At 51.4% G+C, this 23,930-nt stretch overlaps 1 protein-coding gene across 7 annotated transcripts in view; it reads left to right on the top strand.

Annotated features, from left to right (window-relative positions):
- The window catches only part of LOC134969748 (fatty acyl-CoA hydrolase precursor, medium chain-like), an 88,204-nt gene that overhangs the window by 2,159 nt on the left and 62,115 nt on the right, over positions 1-23,930 (top strand). For 2 of the 7 annotated variants that reach the window (XM_063945906.1, XM_063945905.1), the window contains exon 1: positions 73-569. The exons of 1 other annotated variant lie outside the window; for it this stretch is intronic. In XM_063945906.1, coding sequence (XP_063801976.1) covers positions 431-569 — 139 coding nt within the window. In that variant the 5' untranslated portion in view covers positions 73-430. Of the gene's footprint in view, positions 1-72; positions 570-23,930 lie in introns of those variants that run through there. 4 more of the 7 variants (XM_063945901.1, XM_063945900.1, XM_063945904.1 and 1 more) reach the window with 3 other exon arrangements.

The following is a 23,930-nucleotide window of genomic DNA, read 5'->3' as shown; positions in this document are numbered from 1 at the left end:
CTGGACCAGGGGAGGGTTGTTGCTGGGGCGAGGGAGCCAGTGATCAAGGAGGTCGGGGGTGGTGCTGAGGACGAGGGACCTTTATCAGGTGCTCCACAGCGCGGGAGCGAGGTCGGCTGCTCTGGGGAGAAGAGGAGTGAAGTCCGGCCGGGAACTGGTGAGAGCTGCCCTGGAAGAAAAGGAGGATCGCTCACCTGGAGACCTGGATCGTGGGCCAGAGCTGGGACGCTGGACGAAGAAGACCCGTGAGGACCCCTAAGGACTGTGCGGAGGTGGCGCGGATCGTGGCCGGGGACAGGCATCGCGGAGGACAACCCCAAGGCGAGGACCCCGGTAAAGGACCTTGGACCGGCTGAAAGAAGGAGAGGGACCCGAACTCCAGCCACTGACGGGAGGACGGAGGACAGCACGTCTGGAGGGAGCGTTCGGGATGGCGCAGCGGTACCCAGACTGTGGATCCGGACGGCAGTCACCTTACGAGGGCGCATCCCCAGTGCAGTGCTCAGCATCCCGGGTGGCACCGAAGGTCCAGGAGACGATCGGAGGTGGCAGAAGCGCAGCAGCTTTTGGTGAGGAGATCGGCAATCCTTTCGCTGCCTAACTCTGCCCTGTTAGTGCCCACCGCTGCCACAGCTCTGCATTGGGAAACATATTTATAACGGGGTAAGCCCCTCCTGTTTAGTGCCTCACAGGATATATTTTCATAGGGGAAAGGCTCTCCCTAATTCCCCTGTGTCCTGCTTGCCCTTCTGCTGCAAAGACTCTGCAATTGGGGTATCCAGAACCGGCCCTAACCAATATGATGCCCTGGGCAAGATTTTGGCTGGTGCCCCCTAGTACCACCGCTAGTACCGCCTCTGACCCTGCACCCCTTTCCTAGCACCATCACCCCTCACCAGTCCTTAAGTCCTTATTTTGGTGTTCCTACCCCCTATATGTTAAATAGGAACAATGCGTACATTTGGCGCACAGCCCAAAAAAAGGGGGGTATTTTTTGCTGGCAAGGGGCATGGCCACACAATAGTACCACCAATTCAAATTCCACCACACAGTACTGCAACTTTATTCATATTTTATCATGCGATAGTGTCCTTTATTAATGTTACATGACACAGTAGTACCACTTTACCTTATATATGTTACTCCTCACACTAGTGCCCCTTATTCACAATACATGACAATGAATTGCTCCTTATTCACATTACACCACACGTGCCCTTTCTATACATAACGCCACAAAGTAGAGCTCCTTATACACATAATGCCACACATTAGTAATGTATTTATACATATAATACCACACAGTAATGCCCCTTACACAAATGACAAACATTATTAATGTCCTTATAAACATAATGCACCTTACACATTATGCCAACTTTTATCAATGCCCTTATACACATAATGTCCCTTACACATATACCGCACATTATTGATGCCCTTATACACATGACACACACAGTGCCCTTTACACATATGCTGCACATTATTAATGCCCTTATACACATAATGACACACATAGTGCCCCTTACACATTTGCTTCGCATTATTAATGCTTTTATACACGACATACATAGTACCCCTTTCACATATACTAAACACTATTGAACAACCAAGCCACCCGCACACAGCACTCACATTGCTGCTAACATTGTGACCTCTGCCTGGATTCAGATGTGTCCTCCTAAATCTTGTCTCATTGCGTCATGCAGCAGGAGATGCCTGGTGTGAGTCACCTGGCAGCTCCCGGCCAGCTCTGCTAACATCAGGCACCTTTTTTTTAATGAAAATGCATCTTATTTGCATTGCTATGTGGCTAGGGTGCACAAGCAGCTTCTGCTGATTAAAATTATATGCTGCAGGCCTATGTACTGTGTGCAAATATGGCTGTATCTGCATATGAAATGCTACATACATAGGCATGCTGCATATCATTTTAATCAGTAGAAGCTGCTGGTGCCCTGAAGCATACCAAATGCCCTAGGCATTTGCCTAGTTTGCCTATGCCTAGGGCCAGCTCTGGGGGGTATCACATTACTGATAAAAGGGGGTAGGCTCCCCTCTAGTTATTACAAATGGGGTGGGCGCCCCATGGCAGAATGTCAATACTGAATTAATGTTCATGTTATTTTCTGCTACTCTGCCACTCTGGTACTTATGGTTCACTTATGCAAGCTCCGCTTAACAGTGTGAGGAGTAATGTTTATGCATTAACTGATTTGTGCAAGCTTTGCTCAGCAGCTACTTTCAAAGCTGTCCTATCTGTGTATTCATTGCTATTACAAAGGCAGATATTTATTAGCTGATTTATGCAAGCTCCACCCAGCCGTTACCCTCAAGGCTAGTATACAAGACTGTGCTATTGAAGACGACGCCCGCTTTCTACCTGTTCCCACAATTCACCTGTATAAGTGCTACGGCCTATTATACTAGACCGTTCTATACACAGGCGACACCGTCTTGCTGATATTTTCCTGTAGGTTTACTGTATAATCGATGTTTCTAGGCTCTACGATATTTAGCTACTCTAGGCCAACGCCAGCGGCTTATTTTTCACTCAATGGTTTGTCTAATTGCTTACTGGTTATACGGGGTACTAAGTTCATATTCATTTAATTATTCTTTCTATGTTCTCTTCTATGTAATTGCTTATAGCGTGTTACAATAAAATTGTGTTGTACCTATTGCGGGTCATTCTGTGTCTGCTCAAAAGAAAAGGAAATTTACGCTCGCCTCTCTGTCACGGCGTGCTAAAAGGAAGATCACCCGAAGAGCGTCCGCTGCAGGTTACGAAGATAACACACCTTTGGACCAGAGTGCTACATACACGTTTCTCTCAGTCGGGGGCTGCAGGTGTACTCGCCTCTCTCTGTCGGGGGCTGCAGGTGTACACGCCTCTCACTCGGGGTAATTCAGACCTGATCATAGCAGCAAATTTGTTAGCAATTGGGCAAAACCATGTGCACTGCAGGGGAGGCAGATGTAACATGTGCAGAGAGAGTTAGATTTGGGTGGGGTGTGTTCAATCTGCAATCTAAATTGCAGTGTAAAAATAAAGCAGCCAGTATTTACCCTGCACAGAAACAAAATAACCCACCCAAATCTAACTCTCTCTGCACATGTTATATCTGCCCCCCCTGCAGTGCACATGGTTTTGCCCAACTGCTAACAAGCTTGCTGCTACAATCAAGTCTGAATTAGGCTCCATGTACAGTGCAGGTGGGGCAGATATAACATGTGCAGAGAGAGTAATGGGCTCTACACACATGCCGACGGCGGATACGGGCGACCCGGTGACTGGGGGAGTGAAGTTTCTTCTCTCCCCCCGTCACTCGGCTCCATAGCACTGCACGCTAAATATGGACAATATTGGCCTGCATGCATAAGCGACGGGGCACCAACGATTAACGAGCGCAGAGCCACGCATCGTTAATCGTTGGTGCCTATACACAGAACGTTCATATCGTTCTATTTTATCTGCCAGTGTGTAGGGCCTATTACATTTGGGTGGGTTATATTGTTTCTGTGCAGGGTAAATACTGGCTGCTTTATTTTTACACTGCAATTTAGATCTCAGTTTGAACACACCCCACCCAAATCTAACTCTCTCTGCACATGTTATATCTGTCCCCACTGCAGTGCACATGGGTGGTCATTCCGAGTTGCTCGCTCTGTATTTTTCTTCGCATCGCAGCAATTTTCCGCTAATTGCACATGCGCAATGTCCGCACTGCGACTGCGCCAAGTAAATTTGCTTAGAAGTTAGGTATTTTACTCACGGCATTACGAGGTTTTTTCTTCGTTCTGGTGATCGTAATGTGATTGACAGGAAGTGGGTGTTTCTGGGCGGAAACTGGCCGTTTTATGGGGGTGTGTGAAAAAATGCTACCGTTTCTGGGAAAAACGTGGGAGTGGCTGGAGAAACGGGGGAGTGTCTGGGCGAACGCTGGGTGTGTTTGTGACGTTAAACCAGGAACGAAACTGACTGAACTGATCGCAGATGCCGAGTAAGTTTGGAGCTACTCAGAAACTGCTCAGAAATGTCTATTCGCAATTTTGCTAATCTTTTGTTCGCAATTTTGATAAGCTAAGATTCACTCCCAGTAGGCGGCGGCTTAGCGTGTGCAATGCTGCTAAAAGCAGCTAGCGAGCGAACAACTCGGAATCACCCCCCATGGTTTTGCTCAACTGTTAACAAATTTGCTGCTACGATCAGGTCTGAATTACCACCGCTGTCAGGCGGCGGGGGGCAGGTGTACATGGCTCTCATGTCTCAGAGAATCTTCTGTCTATTAAGGTATCGGCGTGAGAGTCTCCTGTCTATTAATGTATAACGGGGAGAGATGTGTGGTGGACGATCTATACGTGACCGCTCAGCACACATCTCTCCCCCCGCTCAGCACAGCGCGATCTGTGCTGAGCAAGGTGGGTGGACGTGGGGGGCGCTCACTTAACCCAGTGGTGAAATGAGTGACCTGCTAGATTGTAGATTGCAGGCATAATCTAGCACCGGCGATAGCGACGCGTGGGACCACGCATCGCTATCACTGGGGCAGACACACAGAGAGATCTGTGCTTATGTTCTAAGCAATCTAGTCAGATCTCTCCGTGTGTTCCCCCTTTAGTGTGAAAGTCTCTGACCTATTAACGTATTAGTGTGAGAGTCTGTTAATGTATTAGTATCTGTAATTTGATAAGCTTGTCTGAACAGTAAAATTTTCAGGGATCACTGGAAGGTTTGGAGACTAGAGGCAAGTCTTATTGTGCGTGGGAGGGGATTCCACAGGGTGGGTGAAGCCCGGATAAAGGTGGTCATTCAGAGTTGTTCGCTCCCTAGCTGCTTTTAGCAGCATTGCAAACGCTATGCCGCCGCCCTCTGGGAGTGTATCTTAGTTTAGCAGAATAATGAAAGATCAGCAGAACTGCTACTAAATAATTTGCTGCAGTTTCTGAGTAGCTCCAGACCTACTCCTAGATTGCGATCAGCTCAGTCCGTTTTGTTCCTGGTTTGACGTCACAAACACGCCCTACGTTCGGCCAGCCACTCCCCCGTTTCTCCAGCCACTCCTGCGTTTTTTCCTGGCACGCCAGCGTTTTTTTAGCAGACTCACGGAAAACGGTCAGTTACCTCCCAGAAACGCCCCTTTCCTGTCAATCACTCACAATCAGCAGTGCGACTGTAAAGCGCCGCACGAGCACCAGCAAATCTACTAAGTTTCAGTGGAACTGCGTACCACTGAAACGTCCAATGCAATGCCGTCTTGAACTTCATTTATTGAGACGCTTGGGGTGCCGCACCATTTGCTTGCTGTCACTTTCTCTCTTCGTGCACCCAGCGCAAGTATAAAGCACTGACGGGAGAGCCGGACCACCATGATTATATATATATATATATATATATATAGAGTGCAGATAGCGTGTGAAAATACGGGGTTCTTCTAATCACTCAGACACAGGGCCGATGAAACCAAAGTGGTGGTTTATTTCTCACAGCACACAGGAATAGATAATTCACAGGAAACAGAAGTAAATATAGCCCAGAAACAGTATACAGGTAGCAGACCACATAGTAAGTCCCAGTAGAGGATTTAGGTCCACAGCAATTCCGTGTAGAAGTTCCAGATAAACAAGTCCACATAGCAGAACTATCACTGAGTCCACACAGCAGTGATAGCAGATTAGTCCATGCAGTAGTAAGTACATATAAGTCCACACAGCACTGTTGATGCGTTCCACAAGGTACCCTGGTAGAGAATCACCCCTTAGCCAAAGTCCTGCAACTAACATCCGGAGCTGACCTGCGCAACCTCTTTTAAAACCTCCCAAATTCCCATCATGCCGCGCTCACCTGGGGAGGAGACGCAGGTTCCTGATTGGTGGTATCCCACCTCAGGTATTTCCCTACTCCCTCCCACAGCTGGCCTTCTACTGCTGACCACATGCTGGGTCAGGCTCTGCGTTGTCTGTGAGAGACCAGGATGGAACAGGACAGTAAACAGAGGGAACAATGACAGGGAAATTGGGTTAAGTCTTGATTGTCCCCTGTGGAGGAGAAGCTTCAAAGTGACATTACCTGGTCCTCAAATGTATTTCCTGTGTGACCATATGAGGATCATAGATGGACTCAATAGGCATAGCAAGGATAACCTGTAATAACCTCATACACAGACTGGCATTCTCCTATAATAACATAACATGACAGCACTATGTGCCAGGTCACAGCACACCTGTATTTACTTGGGTAAGATTATAGTACAGAATATATAGGCTAATGAATGAACACACACATGGGGTAATAGGGACACAAGCCAGAGAGACATGGAAACAGAAGGAATAAAAAGTACATTAAATGCTATAAATATTGAAACACCACAAATACAGTATTAGCCCCCCTTATATCCCCACATAGTGCTACAATCCAGATCTCCTATATAATAGCCCAGATCTGTGACTTTGTGACTCATTTGCTAACGCTGGGCGGAGTCACAACAATGGGCGGAGTTAGTCAAATGAGTCACAGATCTGGCCAAATCTATAGGAGACTAGGAGCAGAAGCAGATGGTGGTATGGACATGGCACAGGCAGGGGTGCACACCTCCCAGCTTTCTGCAGGAGCTCTCTTCAGGCAGAAGGAGGGACACACACTCGGCAAAAAGGGGGCGTGGCTTCACGGGAGGGCCCCCGTTTTCGTCAGTGAGGGGGCATGCCCAGTGCTCTGTGAGCTGCTGGCATGCCCCCAGGGTCTGATTATGAGTCCGGGGGGCCCAGGACACTTGAGACAGGGGAGCCCTATCTCATTGCTGTGCCTGCTGTAGGGGTTGGGGGCGTGGCCTAATCGCGGGACACGCGTGACCACGCCCCCTTATGCAAATTCCGGTTATTTTTTTAAATTATTATTATGGGATTTTGGCACCTCAGCTAGGGGTAAATCCAGAGGAGGTGGTCGCTCCCCCCTACACACCCGCACAGGCAGAAGAAAGCAGGGAGACTGCTGCCTCCCTGTAACACCACAGACCTGCCAATACGCAGCAGCGTGTGCTGACTGTAGCACAATGCTGCCGTTGTTGCTGGAAGGACGGGGGAGCTTCTGAGCTGGGACAGAGCTACTCCAGCCGGGGGGCCCCCTAAAACTGTGGGACCAACAGTACGTACCCCCTGCCCCCCCCCCCCCCCTTAATCCGGCTCTGCTGCTGGAACCCCCCCTTAATCCGTACCCCCTGATGCCCCCTCTCCCTCTGTCTCCACTATTCACCGCTGCTCTGCTAAGCAGAACAGCGAGTACAGGAGCTTTCCAACTGCCCCCCCCCCACCGCGGGACACTGCGACCCGCGGGTGGGACAGCGGGACAGACCCCAAAAAATGGGACTGTCCCGCGAAAATCTGGACATTTGGGAGGTATGGGGGTGTGTGAGGGGGTATGCCGTACAGACAGACGGGCACCGGCTCACTGTGTGCTTGACCCCCCACATCGGCATACTCAGCAGGGGCTCTCTGGCGCGGAGGAGCGTCACTTTCTGGCAAACTCCACGCTTCTTAGCTGCAGTTTTGTGGGGCACCTGCCGCTGTGCAGGTTCCGTACTGCCTCTGTTATCTCCAGCATCGGCAACCCCACCGCTAGCTGTGGCGCTGCCACCCACAGTGAGGTGCGCCCAGCTCCTTCACACACTTTAGCTGGCGGGTAGCGCTGCAGAAATCAGAGCTGCTTACAGGCTGCGACCCCCTCCTCCCTCCAGCCGCAGCGTCTCCTGGGAGCTAACCAGTCACTCCCAGTCTCCCCTTACCACAGTGCCCAGCAGTCACGAGGTCCGCACCACGTGCATGTTATGACCCCCTTCTACCTCCAGCCGCAGCATCTCCTGGGGGCTAACCAGTCATTTCCAGTCTCTCCTTACCACAGTGCTGCGCGAGGTCTGCGATGTGTGACTGAGGAGGGGGGGAGGGATGCGGACGGGCAGAGGAAGCAGGACTCCAGCCTGAGAGAGTCAGCCATGCCAAGTCTCCACCAGCAGCAGCAGATCCCAACAGGTTGGAGTGGAACAGCAGCAGCCAGCAGCAGTGACACCGGTAAGACACATCTGTCTGTCACCACTGTTTTGTTCCTAATACCAATCTCTCCCGTGCCCTGTGTTCTGTCATGTCCCTGTCACCCCTGGCCTTATCCTGGCCCTTTCACCCTTATCCTGGCCCTGTCACCCTTATCCTGGCCCTGTCACCCTTATGCTGGCCCTGTTACCCCTATCCTGGCCCTGTCATCCCTGTGCTTGCTCTGTCAACCCTATACTGGCCCCGTCACCCCTGTCCTGGTCCTGCCGCCCCTACCCTAGCCCTGTCACCCTTATCCTGTCCCTGTCATTTCTGTCCTGGCCCCGTCGCCCCTGTTCTGGCCCCGTCACCCCTGTCCTGGCACCGTCACCCCTGTCCTGGCACCGTCACCCCTGTTCTGACCCCGTCACCCCTGTTCTGACCCCATCACCCCTGTCCTGGCCCCGTCAACCCTGTTCTGACCCTGTCACCCCTGTCCTGGCCCTGTTACTGCATACCCTCCAACTACCTTTTTGGCAGGTACAGTACCCGCAGCGTCTCCAGACCTCTCCCCAATGCACCACACCTCCGCACCTTCCCCTCCACCACATGCGGCACTCCACCCCTCCCCCACACGCTGTGCCTCCAGGCCCCCTACACCACCTGCGGCTCCCACTCCTCCGCCCCTTCACCACCCACAGCACCTCCAGGCCCCCTCCACCATTCACCCCCCTTATATGTCTCCCCCCACACCTGCCCCCCTCCACCCACAGCATCTGCAGACACCCTCCTCCATCCACGGTCCCCCCCTCCCCCACCAATGGCACCCCCGCAACTGCCCCTCCACCACCTTCAGCACCTCTGGACCTCCTTCCCCATCCGCCGCACCACCCGTACCTGCCCCTACCCTACCCATGGTGCCTGCGGTCCCCTACCCCACCCCCGGCACTCCCGTCCCTTCCCATCCCACAGCACCTCTGGAACCCTTCACCCATCCACAACATCCCCACACCTGCCCCTCTCCCACCCCTGGCACCCCTGCCCTCCCCCCACCTGCAGTGCCTCCGGACCCCTCCCCCATCTGCATCCCCCATTCCTTTGCCCCACCCCCACCCGCAGCACCTCCCCAACCTTCCCTATCTGGGCCCCACCCCCACTTCTGCCCTCCCTCCACTAGCAGCATCTACAGACACCATTCGCAGTCCCCCCCGCACCCGCTACATTCTGTACATCGTGCCCTGCAGGTGCTGTTCACGACTTCGCAAGGGGCTGCGCCTCCTTCACCATCGCACGCCCTTTCATTGTGCAATATTTAACCACTAACAAAGGAATGCAGGTAATACTCCATATAATACAAATATTGAACCCCAGATAGGCATGCAAGGGTTAAGGGGGCGTAGACCCTTGCGACGGTGTGAAGAGCGCCCGTAGGGCGCGATGAAGCACCTAGTTTATATATATTGTTCTAGTGGTAAATCAGTTGCGCCTTCAGTGTTTGTGAACAATTCATTGCAAATCCTTAGATGACAATTATAGTATGCGTACCAGACACACGTAGAGTAGTCGCCTTATGTGAAAATGTCTTTGCAACTGGGTGTCCCTCACTCGTACTGCCTCTCCGTTCCCGTCCGTCCAGGCGTTGGTGTGGAGTTTGTACGTATATGCAAGACAATGTGTCAGTAGAATATAGACTAGTACTGAATTGAATGATGCTGTCGTCATTCCATCATCAGACTTATGTGCCTTAAGAAGAATCAGAACTGCTGCCAGACACAGCAATGGCTGCTCTCTGCTCCTGCTCCTGTTGCCTTCGTTTCAACAAGGCAGCAGGAGCAGAGAGCAGCCATTGCTGTGTCTGGCAGCAGTTCTGATTCTTCTTAAGGCACATAAGTCTGATGATGGAATGACGACAGCATCATTCAATTCAGTACTAGTCTATATTCTACTGACACATTGTCTTGCATATACGTACAAACTCCACACCAACGCCTGGACGGACGGGAACGGAGAGGCAGTACGAGTGAGGGACACCCAGTTGCAAAGACATTTTCACATAAGGCGACTACTCTACGTGTGTCTGGTACGCATACTATAATTGTCATCTAAGGATTTGCAATGAATTGTTCACAAACACTGAAGGCGCAACTGATTTACCACTAGAACAATATATATAAACTAGGTGCTTCATCGCGCCCTACGGGCGCTCTTCACACCGTCGCAAGGGTCTACGCCCCCTTAACCCTTGCATGCCTTTCTGGGGTTCAATATTTGTATTATATAGAGTATTACCTGCATTCCTTTGTTAGTGGTTAAATATTGCACAATGAAAGGGCGTGCGATGGTGAAGGAGGCGCAGCCCCTTGCGACGGCGTGAACAGCACCTGCAGGGCACAATGTACAGAATGTAGCAGGTGCGGGGGGAGGGGGCTGTGGATGGGGGAGGGTGTCTGTAGATGCTGCGGGTAGAGGGGGGGTGGAAGCGGGGGGGGGCCCGGATGGGGAAGGGTCGGGAGATGCTGCGGATGGGGGATGGGGTCCGGAGGCACTGCCGGTGGGGGAAGGGCAGGGGTGGCAAGGGTGGGAGAGGGGCAGGTGCGGGGATGTTGCGGATGGGTGAAGGGTTCCGGAGGTGCTGTGGGATGGGAAGGGGCGGGGGTCCGGAGGTGCCGTGAGTAGGGGAGGGGCAGGTACAGGTGGTGCGGCAGATGGAGAAGGGGGTCCGGAGGTGCTGCAGGTGGGGGAGGGGCAGGTGGGGGAGGGGTGGATGAGGGGGGCACCGTGGATGGAGGAGGGTGTCTGCAGATGCTGCGGGTGGAGGGGGGGCAGGTGTGGGGGGAGACATATATGGGGGGTGGATGGTGGAGGGGGTCTGGAGGTGCTGTGGGTGGTGGAGGGGCGGAGGAGTGGAAGCCGCGGGTGGTGTAGGGGGTCTGGAGGCACAGCGTGTGGGGGAGGGGTGGGGTGCCGCATGTGGTAGAGGGGAAGGTGCGGAGGTGTGGTGCATTGGGGAGGGGTCTGGAAGCGCTACGGGTACTGTACCTGCCAAAAAGGTAGTTGGAGGGTATGCAGTAACAGGGCCAGGACAGGGGTGACAGGGCCAGGACAGGGGTGACGGGGCCAGGACAGCGGTGACAGGGTCAGAATATGGGTGACAGGGTCAGAACAGGGGTGACAGGGCCAGGACAGGGGTGACGGGGCCAGAACAGGGGCGACGGGGCAAGGACAGAAATTACAGGGACAGGATAGGGGTGACATGGCCATGGTAGGGGCGGCAGGACCAGGACAGGGGTGACAGGGCCAGTATAGGGTTGACAGGGCAAGCACAGGGGTGACAGGGCCTGGATAGGGGTGACAGGGCCAGGATAAGGGTGACAGGGCCAGGATAACGGTGACAGGGACATGACAGAACACAGGGCACGGGAGAGATTGGTATTAAGGACAGAACAGTGGTGACAGACAGATGTGCCTTACCGGAGTTACTGCTGCTGGCTACTGCTGTTCCACTCCAACCTGTTGGGATCTGCTGCTGGTGGAGAACTGGCATGGCTGACTCCCTCAGGCTGGAGTCCTGCTTCCTCTGCCTGTCCGCATCCCTCCCCCCCTCCTCAGTCACACACCGCAGACCTCGCGCAGCTGCTGGGCACTGTGGTAAGGGGAGACTGGGAGTGACTGGTTAGCCACCAGGAGACGCTGTAGCTGGAGGGAGGAGGGTGTCAGAGCCTGCAAGCAGCGCGGACTTCTGCAGCGCTGCCCGCCAGCTAAAGTGTGTGAAGGAGCTGGGCGCACCTCACTGCGGGCGGCAGCACTGCAGCTAGCGGTGGGGTTGCCGGGTCTGGAGATAACAGAGGCAGTACGGAACCTGCACAGCGGCAGGTGCCCCACAAACTGCAGCTAAGAAGCGTGGACTGTGCCAGAAAGTGACGCTCCTCCGCACCAGAGAGACCCTGCTGAGTATGCTGATGTGGGGGGTCAAGCACACAGTGAGCCGGTGCCCGTGTGTCTGTACGGCATACCCCCTCACACACCCCCACACCTCCCAACCGTCCCGATTTTCGCGGGACAGTCCCATTTTTTATGGTCTGTCCCGCTGTCCCACCCGTGGGCCACAGTGTCCCGCGGTGGTGGTGGTGTTGGGGGGGGGCAGTTGGGAAGCTCCTGTACTCGCTGTTCTGCTTAGAGCAGCGGTGAATTTAGTGGAGACAGAGGGAGAGGGGGCATCAGGGGGTACGGATTAATGGGGGGTTCCAGCAGCAGAGCCGGATTAAGGGGGGGCAGGGGGTACGTACTGTTGGCCCCACAGTTTTAGGGGGCCCCCCGGCTGGAGTAGCTCTGTCCCAGCTCAGAAGCTCCCCTGTCCTGCCAGCAACAGCGGCAGCATTGTGCTACAGTCAGCACACGCTGCTGCGTATTGGCAGGTCTGTGGTGCAGTGCAGGGAGGCAGCAGTCTCCCTGCTTTCTTCTGCCTGTGCGGGTGTGTAGGGGAAGCGACCACCTCCTCTGGATTTATCTCTAGCTGAGGGGCCAAAATTCCATTAAAAAAAAATTCTGGAATTTGCATAAGGGGGCGTGGCTTCGCGGGAGCAATTAGGCCACGCCCCCAACCCCACAGCAGGCACAACAATGAGATAGGGCCCCTTGTCTTAAGTGCCCTGGGCCCCCCAGACTCATAAACTGCCCCTGGGGGCATGCCAGCAGCTCACAGAGCGCTGGGCATGCCCCCTCACTGACGAAAACGGGTGCCCTCCCGTGAAGCCACGCCCCTTTCGTTGACCCCGCCCACTTTTCGCCTTGTGTGTGTGTGTGTGTGGGTGTGTGTCTCCTTCTGCCTGGAGAAAGCTGTGAGGTATGCACCCCTGCCTGTGCCATGCCCATACCATCTGCTTCTGCTGCTGGTCTCCTATAGATTTGCCCGGTTCTGTGACTCATTTGAATAACTCCACCCACCACTGTAACTCCGCCCAGCGTTACAGCACAGAGTCACAGATTAAGGCAAATATATAGGAGATATATATATATATATATATATATATATATTATATAATATAATATAATGGGTGTAATATGTATATTCCGAGTACATAGCAGTGGCACTCTCAGATCATTATCATACAAGTGAACTGGCTAACGTCTCATTGATGCAACGATTTGGTTTATTTCAACCATCGTCAGGCATTTTTGAGCTTGACGACAGTTGAAATAAACAAAACTGTTGCATCAGTGGGACGTTAGTGGTTCACTTGTATGATAATGACCTGAGAGTGCCACTGCTATATACACCAAATATACATATTCGCTATGCACACCGTCCAGGTTAAAACTAAATTAAAGGGAAAAAAATATGTAGGGGTCCCCCCCCCCCTATTTAATGGACCAGCACTGGGCCCTAGGAGCCAGCCTGATTTCTAAAAAATATGGGGGGGGGGAAAATTATATGGATCCCCCATATTTTTAGAACCAGCACCAGGCTACTCCAGTAAGAGAGGGTAATGCCACAGCCAGGGGACACACTTTACGGGGTCCCGTGGCCAAAGCATTCAGGCCCCCCTAACTAGTCGGCAAAGCCAGATGTTCCTAGTGAAGTGGGGAACCCCAATACAGGGGTCCCCCTCTCCAGGGTACCCCAGGCCTTTTCTGAAGCCCGGGGCTATACCCCACACCCCTGGGCTGTGGGTGCAGGGTTGATAGCTTATGTAAAAAGCAATATTGTCCTTTACAATGGGACTACAAGTCCCAGCAAGCCTGCCACTCCTGCTGGTACTTGGAGAACCACAAGTACCAACATGCAAAGCATTAAAGGCCCGCTGGTACCTATAGTCCCCCTGTAATGGAAATATTAAAATAAAAACAACACTGGCTTTTTAAAATTATTTATTTATCTGCAGCTTCGCCTAGCAGGTCGGCGGCCATATTGCTCTTTTCCCGCCAGGGCTTTCTGACGTCTTCGCCTGGCGGGACAGCACCCACCAGGGCTTCTGCCGTCATCGCCAGGCAGGGCGGCGGCCATATAGCTCTTTTGCTCGGCCGCCGAACCACCAGGGCTTCCGACGTCTTCGCCTGGTGGGACAGCGCCCATCAGAGCTTCCACCGTATTCGCCTGGTGGGACGGTGGACATATAACTCTTTTGCCCGACCACCGACCCACCAGGGCTTCCGACGTCTGGCGGGACAGCGCCCACCAGGGATTCCGCCATCTTCGTCTGGTGGGTCGGCGGCCACATAGCTCTTTTGTCTTACCGCCGACCCACCATGGCTTCCGACGTCTTCACCTGGCTGGCAGCAGCCTGTAAGCTCTTTCATGGCTGCTACCCTCACCCAGGACTTCTGACGTCTTCACCTGGAGGGCGGTAGCCTTTATGCTCTTTTGCATGGCCACCGCCAACCAGGACTTATTCTTTCTTCTGGAGCTCTTCTCTGCTCCTACACTGCCCACGAACTGCCTGCTCCGAGCTCGTGATTGGCTCGCGGTAGCCATCTTGGATTTCAAAAATGTCTCTGCACTACAGCGCCATTTTTGAAAGTGGCAAAGCCCTCAACTATGGTGCCCTAATGACTGCAGGGAAGTTCCACTGCCCGCCTCTGCTGCACAAGCCCCGCTGCCGCCGGCCGAATAACTCCCGCTGCCCGCCTCCGCCGCACAAGTCTGGCCACGCCACCTGCCGCTGCCCGCTACCGCCCAACACCGGGTTTAGCTCCGCAATGTGTCTGCTCATCAAACGTGATGAGCAGGCAAATGTACAATATAGTATTTGTGCATTGTATGTTTATGTGTTGTGTAGGGAATTTTAATAACTAAAATAAGTTGGAATTGGAGTGGGGAAGGGGGGGTGACACATTAATGTACAACTGTTATTCAAAGTTCAGGGCTTTCATTAACTTAGCAGCGCTGATAAGTTTCCCAACAGATGAGGTATAGATAGAGAAAAGCAGAGAACCTAATGTCAGAATCCGTTTGGATCTCCCATTGTGAGAACATGTTAGCAGGGACTGATGTTCATGGTATAATAGCAAGTTTATTAAGCACTGTACAACTGTAAACAATAAATAAAAACCAGGAGTAACTAGAGAACTCAAAAAGAAAGGGAAAACTGAGGGGACATAGGATACCAGGAGACTGTGAATACACGGGATGCCAGGATTGCACTGTGGTAGTTGGATCACAGGATAGCAACAAGCTGAGGAAATACAGGTTACGTGAGTACTGGGAGAATGCAGGCCAGCTACTCAGTTCTTTAACAACAAGCTGAGGGAATACAGGATACCTGAGTACTGGGAGAATGCCTGTCAGCTGCTCAGTAATCCATTAACAATAAGCTGAGATATTGCAGCCTCAAAGATGGACTTGATGAACTGGCACAGGAGTGCTTGTGAACAGAGGATAAATAGCAGCTTCCCAGGTGCAACCCACAGCTGCACATAACTAGATAATCAATGCTGCCAGGTCACAGAGTGGCAACTGCTAGACAGACCAGGAGGCAGAGAGTGACACCTAGAGGTAGAAAGGATATATGGCACGGATCATGACAGTACCCACCTCCTCAAGGGCAAATTCCAGACGCCCAACTTGAAAACTAGAGGAACTTGATGAACAACTTGTGCACAAAGCTTCAGAAAAGTGGAAACCAGAGGGTCCAGAAACAAAACTTAACTGGATTCTTTTAGAAGTCTTCCTGATCTTCATCTTCAGAACAGGTAGACCATCCATCATTGACAAGACTGGAATTTTCGTCATCTGAAAGGACTGGGGAAACTGTAGAAGGTTCCTTTCCTGGATTTTTAATGCGAGAAGATTGTGTTTTCGAAGCTAGCACTCCACGGAGGCTTAAATTTAAATCTTGTTCTTTAACCAGGACTTTTCATACAGAGACCTGCAGAGCTTTTTGGTACTTCTGGAACCTCTTCATGCATGAAAGCATAACAGGAAGGAACAGGACCTCCCAGGAAAGGAGTAGCATCATGAACTGGATCAAATTCAGAGTCTGAATCCAAGTCTAATGGAAGATACGAATCTCCCTTAGATACACAGTTTCCAGATGACAAAGAAGTGCACTGTAGTTTTAAATTCTTTGGTGAAGAACTTGGTATTGGGCTAGGAGAAACTCCTACATGACCAATTCTAATGGTCGGATTCTTACGGAAGGAGATACTTGGATTATCCTTGGCAGGACTGCACAAACGTACTTTTGAATCAGACTGTTGTAGTTTGAATGGAGACGAACTGGAATTCTTTTCGGAGCAAGATATTTTAACGGAGTCAGATTCCGAGGGTTTAGGAGAAAATTCTTTAAAGACTGCATTACTGAAAGTCTGTAAATCATGGAACACAGGATCATTATTCTCGAAAAGCGTGTTAGCCCACTCCAAAGCTCTTCCTCTGAATGCCAGGAACAGACATCGAGTAACGTTGGAAGGAGTTATTATACCTGAAGGATCTGATTCCATCAGAGAGCGAAATTGATCAACTAGAGCAACATATTGCAATAATTCTCCATCAAAATAAACAGATGCAAAAGCATCGGACGAAAGCTTAGAGGCTGAAAATGATGAAGGTTTTAGACCTACTGACGGAACCAGATTAGGTCCTGAGGTTTTGGTTTCAACTGGAACTGAAGAAGACTGACCAGGCATGGCCTGGAGTATTGCTGGATCGGCTGGAACTGGAACGGACTGACCAGACTGGACCTGGAATATTGCTGGACCGGCTGGAACCGCAACGAACTGAACCGGACATATGGACGGGACCAGATTGAGTCCGGACGAACTTGAACCGGCTGGGACCGGAGGAGACTGAACCGGACATATGGACGGGACCAGATTGAGTCCGGACGAACTTGTACCGGCTGGGACCGGAGGAATCCCTGGACCTATGGACGGAACCGGATTGAGTCCAGAGAAATTAGAATCAAATTGTACCGAAGGAGGCAGATTTTGTCTGGAACCGGAGTGAGTAGAATCCAAATGTTTATATGGCCCATCCTGGACCTGCACCTTGCTGTATGCCGACAGGGTGCTAGATTCCTCTTCTGAAATTGGCCTAATGCTCAGAGCCACCTCCTGGAGCTGGACTAAGGCAGACGCCCCTACTTCACAGGGCTGGGCTAAGGCAGTCGCCCCCACTTCACAGGGCTGGGCTGAGGAAAGAGCCCCCTCTTCACGGGGCTGGGCTGAGGAAAGAGCCCCCTCTTCACGGGGCTGGGCTGAGGAAAGAGCCCCCTCTTCACGGGGCTGGGCTGAGGAAAGAGCCCCCTCTTCACGGGGCTGGGCTGAGGAAAGAGCCCCCTCTTCACGGGGCTGGGCTGAGGAAAGAGTCCCCTCTTCACGGGGCTGGGCTGAGGAAAGAGCCCCCTCTTCACGGGGCTGGGCTGAGGAAAGAGCCCCCTCTTCACGGGGCTGGGCTGAGGAAAAAGCCCCCTCTTCACGGGGCTGGGCTGAGGAAAGAGCCCCCTCTTCACGGGGCTGGGCTGAGGAAAGAGCCCCCTCTTCACGGGGCTGGGCTGCACTCTGAAGACTCTCTGGCTGGGCTGCACTCTGAAGACTCTCTGGCTGGGCTGCACTCTGAAGACTCTCTGGCTGGGCTGCACTCTGAAGACTGGCTGGGCAGCATTCTGAAGACTCTCTGGCTGGGCAGCACTCTCGGAACCCCTTCCTGGGGCTGGACCCTCGGAACCCCTTCCTGGGGCTGGACACTCGGAACCCCTTCCTGGGGCTGGACACTCGGAACCCCTTCCTGGGGCTGGACACTCGTAAACCCCTCCTGGGGCTGGACACTCGTAAACCCCTCCTGGGGCTGGACACTCTGAAGAACCCCCTCCTGGGGCTGGACACTCTGAACCCCTCACTGGGGCTGGATGCTCTAAACCCCCTCTTGGGGCTTGACATTCTGAAGAACCCCCTCCTGGGGCGACAGGCTTGGAAACTCCTCCTGAGGCAACAGACTCGGAAACTTTAGGTGGAAGACCAGTTTTGTGACAGATGGTATTCAAAGATTGGAGATGCACTCTGCCCCCATTCCTTGGTTTTCGAATGGGCCAAGTTAGAATAAAATGTCCTTGACCCCCACAATACAGGCAAAGTTTATTGTCTCTGCAATGCTGGTGCTCTGTTTCTGAGAGGCTAGGTCGATGGAAACTTTGGAACCTGCCTCTTGTCTGTGGAGGAGAGGTTCCCCTAGCATGCCTAGCCCATGGGTCAGAAGAAAACCCCTTTTCTAGAGCTATTTTACTGGGGTCCACCAGTCTCCCTAGGAATTAAGGTAGAATGCATAGAATACTGGATACTAAAGTCTGTAGCTGGTCTAACTTTCCCTTTAAAATCCCCAGTTGTAAGAAATCTAAAGAAGGTGATGTCCTGGGAGCTGAGGGGTTAACGAGCTGTGAGAAAACTCCCTCAGGCAGACTGCAATTATCTTCCCTGCTGTTTGTTTTGGGACAGTTCATACTGTCAGCATCCGTTTGGATCTCCCATTGTGAGAACATGTTAGCAGAGACTGATGTTCATGGTATAATAGCAAGTTTATTAAGCACTGTACAACTGTAAACAATAAATATAAACCAGGAGTAACTAGAGAACTCAAAAAGAAATGGAAAACTGAGGGGACATAGGATACCAGGAGACTGTGGATGCCAGGATTGCACTGTGGTAGTTGGATCACAGGATAGCAACAAGCTGAGGAAATACAGGTTACCTGAGTACTGGGAGAATGCAGGCCAGCTACTCAGTTCTTTAACCACAGGCTGAGAGAATATAGATTACATGAGTACTGGGAGAATGCAGGCCAGCTACTCAGTTCTTTAACCATAGGCTGACAGAATACAGATTACCTGAGTACTGGGAGAATGCAGGCCAGCTACTCAGTTCTTTAACCATAGGCTGACAGAATACAGATTACCTGAGTACTGGGAGAATGCAGGCCAGATACTCAGTTCTTTAACCATAGGCTGAGAGAATACAGATTACCTGAGTACTGGGAGAATGCAGGCCAGCTACTCAGTTCTTTAACCACAGGCTGAGAGAATACAGATTACCTGAGTACTGGGAGAATGCAGGCCAGCTACTCAGTTCTTTAACCATAGACAGAGAGAATACAGGTTACCTGAGTACTGGGAGAATGCCGGTCAGCTGCTCAGTAATCCATTAACAATGAACTGAGATATTGCAGCCTCAAAGATGGACTTGATGAACTGGCACAGGAGTGCTTGTGAACAGAGGATAAATAGCAGCTTCCCAGGTGCAAACCACAGCTGCACATAACTAGATAATCAATGCTGCCAGGTCACAGAGTGGGAACTGCTAGACAGACCAGGAGGCAGAGAGTGACACCTAGAGGTAGAAAGGATATATTGCACGGATCATGACACCTAAGACTGAGCCCTGCGGTACTCCAACTGAGAGAGGTAGAGAAGAGGAGGTGGAATCAGAGAAATGGACACTGAAAGAGCGATTAGATAGGATGAGAACCAGGATAGGGCTGTGGCCTGTAGACCTAGGGAGTGGACAATTATTTCAGCTGAGGGGCCACTTGACACTTTCTTGTCACTATCCGAGGGCCACACGCAAAATAGCAGTTTCCCCCACGTACCAAACATACAGGGACGTGGCTTCATATGGAAGGGGCATGGCCAAAAAATAATACAGATTCATATTATGCTGCATAATAGTCTCTATTATTCAAATTGCGCCACACAGTAGCGTCACTTACACACATTATACCAGGTAGAGCCCCTTTTACACATTAACATTTTATTTGGGATAATCATTGCGCAGCAAGCAAAGTATCCAGTATCTTATGGCCCCTGGGGAAAGGTGTGACATGGTGACAGAACATGGGAGGGGTTGGTACAGTGAGAGCCAAAGATCTCTCCCCCCATCCTAAAAACAGTCTCTCTCTCTCTCTCTAGGATGGATCTGTAGCAGCCTGGCTCTTGTCCCGTGTAGCCCCGCCCCCCTCATCGTTACATAGCTCCGCCCCCTTTTCAGCTGAACACAGCCGTTGTCACCGGGGACTGGAGGCAGGAGGAGGATAATGTTTCTGTGGGTTAGAGGAGGATGGGAGGACTTAAGTGACACTGAGTTTGAAGTAATGAAGGAGAGCATTCTGGTGATGAGATTGTGATCTGAGAAAGGGAAAGGCGTGTTAGTGAGTTCTGAAACTGAACATAGTCTGGTGAATATTAGAGAGAAAGGAGAGTATATCCTGATATAGTGAACTTCAAATGATGTTAATGTGAGTGATGGAAACTGTGGTAGAACTGTATATGTGACAGACTGGACAGTAATATTCCAACCCTACCTCCTTTACGGTCACCAGGGCTGGAGGTGTGTGTGAATTGGACGGTGCTGCAGGGGAGGCAGTGCACGATTTGTGTGAGCCATGTTTCTGTTATAGCTATCAGGTTTAAGTGGTAAGAGATGAAAAGTTCATGGATAGATGTTCATTTGTTGCAAACAGGGCGTGCGCTCCAACATATCACAGTGGAGACCTTTATTGCTGGGTACACACTGGCAGATATATTGGCCAATCAATTGTTATATAGCCTGCAGTGTATGTCCTGTATAACACTAGGCACAGGGACATAGGATCAGATCCTGCCTTATATAGCCTGAAGTGTATGTCCTGTATAACACTAGTCTCAGGGACATAGGACCAGATCCTGCCTTATATAGCCTGCAGTGTATGTCCTGTATAACACTAGTCTCAGGGACATAGGATCAGATCCTGCCTTATATAGCCTGCAGTGTATGTCCTGTATAACACTAGGCACAGGGACATAGGATCAGATCCTGCCTTATATAGCCTGAAGTGTATGTCCTGTATAACACTAGTCTCAGGGACATAGGACCAGATCCTGCCTTATATAGCCTGCAGTGTATGTCCTGTATAACACTAGTCTCAGGGACATAGGATCAGATCCTGCCTTATATAGCCTGCAGTGTATGTCCTGTATAACACTAGGCACAGGGACATAGGATCAGATCCTGCCTTATATAGCCTGAAGTGTATGTCCTGTATAACACTAGTCTCAGGGACATAGGACCAGATCCTGCCTTATATAACCTGCAGTGTATGTCCTGTATAACACTAGTCTCAGGGACATAGGATCAGATCCTGCCATATATAGCCTGCAGTGTATGTCCTGTATAACACTAGTCTCAGGGACATAGGACCAGATCCTGCCTTATATAGCCTGCAGTGTATGTCCTGTATAACACTAGTCTCAGGGACATAGGATCAGATCCTGCCTTATATAGCCTGCAGTGTATGTCCTGTATAACACTAGTCTCAGGGACATAGGATCAGATCCTGCCTTATATAGCCTGAAGTGTATGTCCTGTATAACACTAGTCTCAGGGACATAGGATCAGATCCTGCCTTATATATCCTGCAGTGTATGTCCTGTATAACACTAGTCTCAGGGACATAGGACCAGATCCTGCCTTATATAGCCTGCAGTGTATGTCCTGTATAACACTAGTCTCAGGGACATAGGACCAGATCCTGCCTTATATAGCCTGCAGTGTATGTCCTGTATAACACTAGGCACAGGGACATAGGATCAGATCCTGCCTTATATAGCCTGAAGTGTATGTCCTGTATAACACTAGTCTCAGGGACATAGGACCAGATCCTGCCTTATATAGCCTGCAGTGTATGTCATGTATAACACTAGTCTCAGGGACATAGGATCAGATCCTGCCTTATATAGCCTGCAGTGTATGTCCTGTATAACACTAGTCTCAGGGACATAGGACCAGATCCTGCCTTATATAGCCTGCAGTGTATGTCCTGTATAACACTAGTCTCAGGGACATAGGACCAGATCCTCCTTCCTTATATAACCTGCAGTGTATGTCCTGTATAACACTAGTCTCAGGGACATAGGATCAGATCCTGCCTTATATAGCCTGCAGTGTATGTCCTGTATAACACTAGTCTCAGGGACATAGGATCAGATCCTGCCTTATATAGCCTGCAGTGTATGTCCTGTATAACACTAGACTCAGGGACATAGGATCAGATCCTGCCTTATATAGCCTGCAGTGTATGTCCTGTATAACACTAGTCTCAGGTACATAGGACCAGATCCTGCCTTATATAGCCTGCAGTGTATGTCCTGTATAACACTAGTCTCAGGGACATAGGATCAGATCCTGCCTTATATAGCCTGCAGTGTATGTCCTGTATAACACTAGTCTCAGGGACATAGGATCAGATCCTGCCTTATATAGCCTGAAGTGTATGTCCTGTATAACACTAGTCTCAGGGACATAGGATCAGATCCTGCCTTATATATCCTGCAGTGTATGTCCTGTATAACACTAGTCTCAGGGACATAGGACCAGATCCTGCCTTATATAGCCTGCAGTGTATGTCCTGTATAACACTAGTCTCAGGGACATAGGACCAGATCCTGCCTTATATAGCCTGCAGTGTATGTCCTGTATAGCACTAGTCTCAGGGACATAGTATCAGATCCTGCCTTATATAGCCTGCAGTCAGTGGTGCAAGTAGAAAAAATGTCATACGGGTACTGTGTGCGCGCGCCGAAGGCGCGCGTGCAAAAAAAATGGGCGTGGCCAAATGCCACATGGGGCGTGGCCAATGGAAATGGGGGCGTGATACACATATGGGGGATGGGGCAGATACACGTAGGACCCCAATAGGGCCAGATACACGTTGCCCCACAGTGACAGATATACATTGCCCCACAGTGACAGATATACATTGCCCCACAGTTCCAGATACACAAATGCCTCCACTGTGCCAGATATACATTGCCCCACAGTGCCAGATGCACATTACCCCACAGTGCCAGATACACATTGCCCCACAGTGCCAGATACACATTGCCCCACAGCGCCAGATACACAAATGTCCCCAGAGTGCCAGATACACATTGCCTCACAGTGCCAGATACACATTGCCCCACAGTGCCAGATACAGAAATGCCCCCAGTACCAGATATGCCCCCAGTGCCAGATATCCCCCAGTGCCAGGTATATATGCCCCCCCTGTGCCAGATATGCCCCCAGTGCCAGGTATACATGCCCCCCCCCCCCCCCAGTGCCAGGTATCCCCAGTGACAGGTATACATGCCCCCCCAGTGCCAGTTATACATGCCCCCCCAGTGCCAAACATCCCCCAGTGCCAGGTATATATGCCCCCCTGTGCCAGATATGCCCCCAGTGCCAGGTATACATGCCCCCCCCCCTCCCCCAGTGCCAGATATCATCAGTGCCAGTTATACATGCCCCCCCCCCCCTCAGTCCCCTGCTCACCGCTGCCGTCTGTCTGTGTGAGGGGAGGAGAGCGCAGCCTGCGCCCCTCCTTCCCCTCAGTCTCCGGCGGGTGTCTCAGTTTAATTCAGCGCCGATCCGCGAGCACTGATTGGCTCACGGATCGCGCTGAATTAAACTGTGAGACACCCGCCGGAGACTGAGGGGAAGGAAAGGCGCAGGCTGCGCTCTCCTTCCCTCACATCAGCGGCGGGTGCGGCACTGCGGCGGGGTCGGTCAAGGCGGACGGCGTGAAGCGGCGGCCGGTCGGTGTGGGTACGGCGTACCCACGGCTAAATTCTTACGGGTACGCCGTACCCACCCGTACCCGCCCACTTGCACCACTGCCTGCAGTGTATGTCCTGTATAACACTAGTCTCAGGGACATAGGACCAGATCCTGCCTTATATAGCCTGCAGTGTATGTCCTGTATAACACTAGTCTCAGGGACATAGGACCAGATCCTCCTTCCTTATATAACCTGCAGTGTATGTCCTGTATAACACTAGTCTCAGGGACATAGGATCAGATCCTGCCTTATATAGCCTGCAGTGTATGTCCTGTATAACACTAGTCTCAGGGACATAGGATCAGATCCTGCCTTATATAGCCTGAAGTGTATGTCCTGTATAACACTA

Source organism: Pseudophryne corroboree, chromosome 11 (assembly GCF_028390025.1).
Source record: "Pseudophryne corroboree isolate aPseCor3 chromosome 11, aPseCor3.hap2, whole genome shotgun sequence".
Classification (NCBI taxonomy): Eukaryota; Metazoa; Chordata; class Amphibia; order Anura; family Myobatrachidae; genus Pseudophryne; species Pseudophryne corroboree.
Note: the sequence above shows the minus strand (reverse complement) of the source record. Positions and strands in the feature narration are given on the sequence as shown.